At 34.7% G+C, this 10,045-nt stretch overlaps 1 protein-coding gene across 2 annotated transcripts in view; it reads left to right on the forward strand.

The window, feature by feature from the left end:
• The window catches only part of LOC129954234 (homeobox protein extradenticle), a 68,966-nt gene extending 66,813 nt beyond the window's left edge, over positions 1-2,153 (forward strand). For both annotated transcript variants that reach the window (XM_056068008.1, XM_056068009.1), the window contains exons 6-7: positions 2-260; positions 326-2,153. In XM_056068008.1, the coding sequence (XP_055923983.1) occupies positions 2-260; positions 326-610 (544 nt within the window). In that variant the 3' untranslated portion in view covers positions 611-2,153. The remainder of the gene's footprint in view (position 1; positions 261-325) is intronic.
• Positions 2,154-10,045: the final 7,892 nt, after the last annotated feature.

The following is a 10,045-nucleotide window of genomic DNA, read 5'->3' on the forward strand; positions in this document are numbered from 1 at the left end:
GACCAATCACTCCAAAAGAAATTGAACGCATGGTCCAGATCATACACAAAAAATTCAGTTCCATTCAAATGCAACTTAAGCAGTCCACTTGCGAGGCTGTTATGATTCTACGCTCACGGTTCCTCGATGCCAGACGCAAACGTCGCAATTTTAGCAAACAGGCATCTGAAATCTTAAATGAGTACTTCTACAGTCACCTAAGTAATCCGTATCCGTCTGAAGAAGCAAAAGAAGAATTGGCACGAAAATGTGGCATAACGGTGAGTGTAAATAAATACAAGTTATTATTTTGACATTTAAAAATGAAATTTAATCCATCCTTAAGGTGTCACAAGTATCTAATTGGTTTGGCAACAAACGCATTCGTTACAAGAAAAATATCGGCAAAGCCCAAGAGGAGGCAAATCTATATGCGGCTAAGAAAGCAGCCGGTGCATCGCCCTACTCCATGGCCGGTCCACCCAGTGGAACTACGACGCCAATGATGTCGCCTGCCCCACCCCAGGATTCCATGGGCTATTCCCTTGGGTCTGGTGGCTACGACCAACAGCAGCCCTACGATGGCAGCATGGGGTACGACCCAACTATGCATCAGGATTTAAGCCCTTGAGGACGATACTTCGATGGGAAATACTAAAGAAAGCCTTTGTGCTTTTCAAACTTCTTTATTTTGATTATTTTACTATAGTTTATACATACGTCAAAGTTGGTGTAGTTTCGCAATTTTAATTATAATTTTTCGTTTCGTTTCGTTTTACTTTTTTGTCTCCGTTTTTGTTCAGATTTTTACTTTTGTGAAATTTTATTTCTTATCATCTTATTTCTTATTTTAAACAAAAACCTAGGCTAAGCGAAAAATGCAGCAGAAATACGTAATTACAATTTAAGGCAATTTTGAAAGTATACTGAAAAAGAACAAATAAAATTTAATCCTAAGCAGTTATTTACTCCATATACGTATTTTATATAATATTATAAATTAAAAATTAGTATACTAAATCAAGTATGAAAAACAGTATAACGATTTGGAAAATGTATGTATACAAACAAAAATACAAACACAAGCAACAAACTGCTAAACAATTATTATTTATTATTTTTTCTTTGAAAAGTAAAAACAAATCTATAATTTAAACAATCTTTTAAAAATTGAAATACTAAAACAATGTATACGAAAACAAGTTCTGAAATAACTTATAAAATGTTTTATTTTTAATCGTTTTTGTTAACAAATTTATAGTTTAAAAATTACTAAAATTCTTGCCAGTATTTGAAAAAAAAAAATATTTAAATAGAAAAGAAAATAATCAAAAAAAAAGTTTAGAAAATAGAAAAAACAAATGTATCTTAATATTTACGAAAAAAAAAATTAACTAAAATAATGCTTTTGAAACACAAAAACAAAAAACAAAACAAAAAATGCAAAACATTTTGATTGATAAATTTTGTTTTGAAATCTCACACCTCATCTCGAAATTCTTTACCATTACTCGTAATTCCAAAAGCAAACAAAAATCTGAACAAAAACAGATTAAGTATATCGATAAAATAATTTCAACAATGTATACCTAAACAAAATGTATACCTACCTATTTAAACAAAATATATACGAACATTTTACAATTTGATGCAATACGCTTTAACAAATGATACAAAACAAAAACAAAAATTTATTACATCTAAAATATAGATTAAATTTTAAGTTAAAACAGTTTTTATCATTTGAAAAAAGAAGCAAAATCTTTAAATATTATATAGACAAACAAAAAACTTGTATACGATGCTAAAAGAGGAAAAAATCAATTAAAACTATTATACACACTTCAAGTTCACAAACGCATCTAGAGAAAGTTAAGAAAGTTATTATTTTTCTTAAAACCTAGAACAAAATTCCTAAGTGTAGAATATATTTATATATTTACAGAAACTAACACAATAGCTATAAATACAGTCAATAAATCAATAGTGGTGGAAGTAAGCAAATATGTCGTGAGATGTGTTTGTCATTTTAAAATTTATTTAATGCAGCTTAAACAAAACAAAATAAAACAAATGGTTATATTAAAAGATAAGCTAAAAAATGATAAAATAATTGAATGTGTACTTAAAACAAAATACGATTTAAAATAAAATTAACTACATAAAAACATAAACTGTGTTTTTGTTCCTTCTCAGTTATTCTCTCAATTGTGTGTTGTCTAATTGCATGTTTCTTATAACATGTCCAAGTATAACCCTACTCCGTTTTTAAAAAACCTTGCAAGCCAAAAGCTCTCTCTCTCGGTTTACGAAAAATGTGAAGAGTTTCGACTCAGCCCATACAAACGTTTCTTTCGATGACGAAACCTTCACTTCTTAATAGAGAGTGACCACACCTTTACGTCGATCCAAAAATCGTCCCGATATTCAACATCACATTTTTTAAAGTTTTTTTGAAAAAATTGTGGGCTAACAACCCCTTGACTGAAAAATTAATTTTTTTCAAAATTGTTACCGAACCCATCGAGATATATATCGAAAGGAATGTCTCTTCAAGTTCTATCAAAAGCTGCAAACCAAAAGCTTCTGCGAGCTTTATCTCTCGAGATATTAGCAAAGTTACAGAATTGTGAACTAGCCCAAAACAAAAATATGTAAATGGGTCTAGTTCCGCAACCGAGCCTTAAAAGCAGATGTGACCTTCACTTCTTAATAGAGAATGAACACACCTTTACGTCGATCTTAAATTTTTCCCGATATTCAACATCACATTTTTTAAAGTTTTTTTGAAAAAATTGTGGGCTAACCCCTTGACTGAAAAATAAATTTTTTTCAAAATTGTTACCGACCCCATCGAGATGTATATCGAAAGGAAGGTCTCTAAAAGTTCTATCAAAAGCTGCAAACCAAAAGCTTCTGTGAGCTTTAGCTCTCGAGATATTAGCAAAGTTACAGAATTGTGAACTAGCCCAAAACAAAAATCTGTAAATGGGTCTAGTTCCGCAACCGAGCCTTGAAAGCAGATGCGACCTTCACTTCTTAATAGAGAATGGCCACACCTTAACGTCGATCCAAAAATCGTCCCGATATTCAACATCACATTTTTTAAAGTTTTTTTGAAAAAATTGTGGGCTAACCCCTTGACTGAAAAATTAATTTTTTTCAAAATTGTTACCGAACCCATCGAGATATATATCAAAAGGAAGGTCTCTAAAAGTTCTATCAAAAGCTGCAAACCAAAAGCTTCTGTGAGCTTTAGCTCTCGATATATTAGCAAAGTTACAGAATTTCGAACTAGCCCAAAACAAAAATCTGTAAATGGGTCTAGTTCCGCAACCGAGCCTTGAAAGCAGATGCGACCTTCACTTCTTAATAGAGAATGGCCACACCTTAACGTCGATCCAAAAATCGTCCCGATATTCAACATCACATTTTTTAAAGTTTTTTTGAAAAAATTGTGGGCTAACCCCTTGACTGAAAAATTAATTTTTTTCAAAATTGTTACCGAACCCATCGAGATATATATCGAAAGGAAGGTCTCTAAAAGTTCTATCAAAAGCTGCAAACCAAAAGCTTCTGTGAGCTTTAGCTCTCGAGATATTAGCAAAGTTACAGAATTGTGAACTAGCCCAAACCAAAAATCTGTAAGTGGGTCTAGTTCCGCAACTGAGCCTTGATAGCAGATGCGACCTTCACTTCTTAATAGAGAATGGCCACACCTTTACGTCGATCCAAAAATCGTCCTGATATTCAACATCACATTTTTTAAAGTTTTTTTTGAAAAAATTGTGGGCTAACCCCTTAACTGAAGAATTATTTTTTTTCAAAATTGTTACCGAACCCATCGAGATATATATCGAAAGGAAGGTCTCTAAAAGTTCTATCAAAAGCTGCAAACCAAAAGCTTCTGTGAGCTTTAGCTCTCGAGATATTAGCAAAGTTACAGAATTGTGAACTAGCCCAAAACAAAAATCTGTAAGTGGGTCTAGTTCCGCAACTGAGCCTTGAAAGCAGATGCGACCTTCACTTCTTAATAGAGAATGGCCACACCTTTACGTCGATCTAAAAATCGGCCTGATATTTAACATCACATTTTTTAAAGTTTTTTTTTGAAAAAATTGTGGGCTAACCCCTTGACTGAAAAATTATTTTTTTTTCAAAATTGTTACCGAACCCATCGAGATGTATATCGAAAGGAAGGTCTCTAAAAGTTCTTTCAAAAGCTGCAAACCAAAAGCTTCTGTGAGCTTTAGCTCTCGATATATTAGCAAAGTTACAGAATTGTGAACTAGCCCAAAACAAAAATCTGTAAATGGGTCTAGTTCCGCAACCGAGCCTTGAAAGCAGATGCGACCTTCACTTCTTAATAGAGAATGGCCACACCTTAACGTCAATCCAAAAATCGTCCCGATATTCAACATCACATTTTTTAAAGTTTTTTTGAAAAAATTGTGGGCTAACCCCTTGACTGAAAAATAAATTTTTTTCAAAATTGTTACCGACCCCATCGAGATGTATATCGAAAGGAAGATCTCTAAAAGTTCTATCAAAAGCTGCAAACCAAAAGCTTCTGTGAGCTTTAGCTCTCGAGATATTAGCAAAGTTACAGAATTGTGAACTAGCCCAAAACAAAAATCTGTAAATGGGTCTAGTTCCGCAACCGAGCCTTGAAAGCAGATGCGACCTTCACTTCTTAATAGAGAATGGCCACACCTTAACGTCGATCCAAAAATCGTCCCGATATTCAACATCACATTTTTTAAAGTTTTTTTGAAAAAATTGTGGGCTAACCCCTTGACTGAAAAATTAAATTTTTTCAAAATTGTTACCGAACCCATCGAGATATATATCGAAAGGAAGGTCTCTAAAAGTTCTATCAAAAGCTGCAAACCAAAAGCTTCTGTGAGCTTTAGCTCTCGAGATATTAGCAAAGTTACAGAATTGTGAACTAGCCCAAAACAAAAATCTGTAAGTGGGTCTAGTTCCGCAACCGAGCCTTGAAAGCAGATGCGACCTTCACTTCTTAATAGAGAATGGCCACACCTTAACGTCGATCCAAAAATCGTCCCGATATTCAACATCACATTTTTTAAAGTTTTTTTTGAAAAATTGTGGGCTAACCCCTTGACTGAAAAATTTTTTCAAAATTGTTACCGAACCCATCGAGATATATATCGAAAGGAAGGTCTCTAAAAGTTCTATCAAAAGCTGCAAACCAAAAGCTTCTGTGAGCTTTAGCTCTCGAGATATTAGCAAAGTTACAGAATTTCGAACTAGCCCAAAACAAAAATCTGTAAATGGGTCTAGTTCCGCAACCGAGCCTTGATAGCAGATGTGACCTTCACTTCTTAATAGAGAATGAACACACCTTTACGTCGATCTAAAAATCGTCCCGATATTCAACATCACATTTTTTTTAAAAGTTTTTTCGAAAAAATTGTTGGCTAACCCCTTGACTGAAAAATTAATTTTTTTCAAAATTGTTACCGACCCCATCGAGATATATATCGAAAGGAATGTCTCTTCAAGTTCTATCAAAAGCTGCAAACCAAAAGCTTCTGCGAGCTTTATCTCTCGAGATATTAGCAAAGTTACAGAATTGTGAACTAGCCCAAAACAAAAATATGTAAATGGGTCTAGTTCCGCAACCGAGCCTTAAAAGCAGATGTGACCTTCACTTCTTAATAGAGAATGAACACACCTTTACGTCGATCCAAAAATCGTCCCGATATTCAACATCACATTTTTTAAAGTTTTTTTGGAAAAATTGTGGGCTAACCCCTTGACTGAAAAATAAATTTTTTTCAAAATTGTTACCGACCCCATCGAGATGTATATCGAAAGGAAGATCTCTAAAAGTTCTATCAAAAGCTGCAAACCAAAAGCTTCTGTGAGCTTTAGCTCTCGAGATATTAGCAAAGTTACAGAATTGTGAACTAGCCCAAAACAAAAATCTGTAAATGGGTCTAGTTCCGCAACCGAGCCTTGAAAGCAGATGCGACCTTCACTTCTTAATAGAGAATGGCCACACCTTAACGTCGATCCAAAAATCGTCCCGATATTCAACATCACATTTTTTAAAGTTTTTTTGAAAAAATTGTGGGCTAACCCCTTGACTGAAAAATTAAATTTTTTCAAAATTGTTACCGAACCCATCGAGATATATATCGAAAGGAAGGTCTCTAAAAGTTCTATCAAAAGCTGCAAACCAAAAGCTTCTGTGAGCTTTAGCTCTCGAGATATTAGCAAAGTTACAGAATTGTGAACTAGCCCAAAACAAAAATCTGTAAGTGGGTCTAGTTCCGCAACTGAGCCTTGATAGCAGATGCGACCTTCACTTCTTAATAGAGAATGGCCACACCTTTACGTCGATCCAAAAATCGTCCTGATATTCAACATCACATTTTTTAAAGTTTTTTTTGAAAAAATTGTGGGCTAACCCCTTGACTGAAGAATTATTTTTTTTCAAAATTGTTACCGAACCCATCGAGATGTATATCGAAAGAAAGGTCTCTAAAAGTTCTTTCAAAAGCTGCAAACCAAAAGCTTCTGTGAGCTTTAGCTCTCGATATATTAGCAAAGTTACAGAATTGTGAACTAGCCCAAAACAAAAATCTGTAAATGGGTCTAGTTCCGCAACCGAGCCTTGAAAGCAGATGCGACCTTCACTTCTTAATAGAGAATGGCCACACCTTTACGTCGATCCAAAAATCGTCCCGATATTCAACATCACATTTTTTAAAGTTTTTTTGAAAAAATTGTGGGCTAACCCCTTGACTGAAAAATAAATTTTTTTCAAAATTGTTACAGACCCCATCGAGATGTATATCGAAAGGAAGGTCTCTAAAAGTTCTATCAAAAGCTGCAAATCAAAAGCTTCTGTGAGCTTTAGCTCTCGAGATATTAGCAAAGTTACAGGATTGTGAACTAGCCCAAAACAAAAATATGTAAATGGGTCTAGTTCCGCAACCGAGCCTTAAAAGCAGATGCGACCTTCACTTCTTAATAGAGAATGAACACACCTTTACGTCGATCTAAAATTTTTCCCGATATTCAACATCACATTTTTTAAAGTTTTTTTGAAAAAATTGTGGGCTAACCCCTTGACTGAAAAATTATTTTTTTTTCAAAATTTTTACCGAACCCATCGAGATATATATCGAAAGGAAGGTCTCTAAAAGTTCTATCAAAAGCTGCAAACCAAAAACTTCTGTGAGCTTTAGCTCTCGAGATATTAGCAAAGTTACAGAATTTCGAACTAGCCCAAAACAAAAATCTGTAAATGGGTCTAGTTCCGCAACCGAGCCTTGAAAGCAGATGCGACCTTCACTTCTTAATAGAGAATGGCCACACCTTAACGTCGATCCAAAAATCGTCCCGATATTCAACATCACATTTTTTAAAGTTTTTTTGAAAAAATTGTGGGCTAACCCCTTGACTGAAAAATTAATTTTTTTCAAAATTGTTACCGAACCCATCGAGATATATATCGAAAGAAAGGTCTCTAAAAGTTCTATCAAAAGCTGCAAACCAAAAGCTTCTGTGAGCTTTAGCTCTCGAGATATTAGCAAAGTTACAGAATTGTGAACTAGCCCAAAACAAAAATCTGTAAGTGGGTCTAGTTCCGCAACTGAGCCTTGAAAGCAGATGCGACCTTCACTTCTTAATAGAGAATGGCCACACCTTTACGTCGATCCAAAAATCGGCCTGATATTCAACATCACATTTTTTAAAGTTTTTTTTGAAAAAATTGTGGGCTAACCCCTTGACTGAAAAATTATTTTTTTTCAAAATTGTTACCGAACCCATCGAGATGTATATCGAAAGAAAGGTCTCTAAAAGTTCTTTCAAAAGCTGCAAACCAAAAGCTTCTGTGAGCTTTAGCTCTCGATATATTAGCAAAGTTACAGAATTGTGAACTAGCCAAAAACAAAAATCTGTAAATGGGTCTAGTTCCGCAACCGAGCCTTGAAAGCAGATGCGACCTTCACTTCTTAATAGAGAATGGCCACACCTTTACGTCGATCTAAAAATCGTCCCGATATTCAACATCACATTTTTTAATTTTTTTTTGAAAAAATTGTGGGCTAACCCCTTGACTGAATAATTATTTTTTTTTCAAAATTGTTACCGAACCCATCGAGATATATATCGAAAGGAAGGTCTCTAAAAGTTCTATCAAAAGCTGCAAACCAAAAGCTTCTGTGAGCTTTAGCTCTCGAGATATTAGCAAAGTTACAGAATTGTGAACTAGCCCAAAACAAAAATCTGTAAGTGGGTCTAGTTCCGCAACCGAGCCTTGAAAGCAGATGCGACCTTCACTTCTTAATAGAGAATGGCCACACCTTAACGTCGATCCAAAAATCGTCCCGATATTCAACATCACATTTTTTAAAGTTTTTTTTGAAAAAATTGTGGGCTAACCCCTTGACTGAAAAATTATTTTTTTTCAAAATTGTTACCGAACCCATCGAGATATATATCGAAAGGAAGGTCTCTAAAAGTTCTATCAAAAGCTGCAAACCAAAAGCTTCTGTGAGCTTTAGCTCTCGAGATATTAGCAAAGTTACAGAATTTCGAACTAGCCCAAAACAAAAATCTGTAAATGGGTCTAGTTCCGCAACCGAGCCTTGATAGCAGATGTGACCTTCACTTCTTAATAGAGAATGAACACACCTTTACGTCGATCTAAAAATCGTCCCGATACTCAACATCACATTTTTTTTAAAAGTTTTTTCGAAAAAATTGTGGGCTAACCCCTTGACTGAAAAATTAATTTTTTTCAAAATTGTTACCGACCCCATCGAGATATATATCGAAAGGAATGTCTCTTCAAGTTCTATCAAAAGCTGCAAACCAAAAGCTTCTGTGAGCTTTATCTCTCGAGATATTAGCAAAGTTACAGAATTGTGAACTAGCCCAAAACAAAAATATGTAAATGGGTCTAGTTCCGCAACCGAGCCTTAAAAGCAGATGTGACCTTCACTTCTTAATAGAGAATGAACACACCTTTACGTCGATCTTAAATTTTTCCCGATATTCAACATCACATTTTTTAAAGTTTTTTTGAAAAAATTGTGGGCTAACCCCTTGACTGAAAAATTGTTTTTTTTCAAAATTGTTAATGACCCCATCGAGATGTATATCGCAAGGAAGGTCTCTTCAATTTCTATCAAAAGCTGCAAACCAATAGCTTCTGTGAGCTTTAGCTCTCGAGATATTAGCAAAGTTACAGAATTTCGAACTAGCCCAAAACAAAAATCTGTAAATGGGTCTAGTTCCGCAACCGAGCCTTGAAAGCAGATGCGACCTTCACTTCTTAATAGAGAATGGCCACACCTTAACGTCGATCCAAAAATCGTCATGATATTCAACATCACATTTTTTAAAGTTTTTTTGAAAAAATTGTGGGCTAACCCCTTGACTGAAAAATTAATTTTTTTCAAAATTGTTACCGAACCCATCGAGATATATATCGAAAGGAAGGTCTCTAAAAGTTCTATCAAAAGCTGCAAACCAAAAGCTTCTGTGAGCTTTAGCTCTCGAGATATTAGCAAAGTTACAGAATTGTGAACTAGCCCAAAACAAAAATCTGTAAGTGGGTCTAGTTCCGCAACTGAGCCTTGATAGCAGATGCGACCTTCACTTCTTAATAGAGAATGGCCACACCTTTACGTCGATCCAAAAATCGTCCTGATATTCAACATCACATTTTTTAAAGTTTTTTTTGAAAAAATTGTGGGCTAACCCCTTGACTGAAGAATTATTTTTTTTCAAAATTGTTACCGAACCCATCGAGATGTATATCGAAAGAAAGGTCTCTAAAAGTTCTTTCAAAAGCTGCAAACCAAAGGCTTCTGTGAGCTTTTGCTCTCGATATATTAGCAAAGTTACAGAATTTCGAACTAGCCCAAAACAAAAATCTGTAAATGGGTCTAGTTCCGCAACCGAGCCTTGAAAGCAGATGCGACCTTCACTTCTTAATAGAGAATGGCCACACCTTAACGTCGATCCAAAAATCGTCCCGATATTCAACATCACATTTTTTAAAGTTTTTTTGAAAAAA

The sequence above is a fragment of the Eupeodes corollae genome, chromosome 1 (assembly GCF_945859685.1).
Source record: "Eupeodes corollae chromosome 1, idEupCoro1.1, whole genome shotgun sequence".
In the NCBI taxonomy this organism is placed as follows: Eukaryota; Metazoa; Arthropoda; class Insecta; order Diptera; family Syrphidae; genus Eupeodes; species Eupeodes corollae.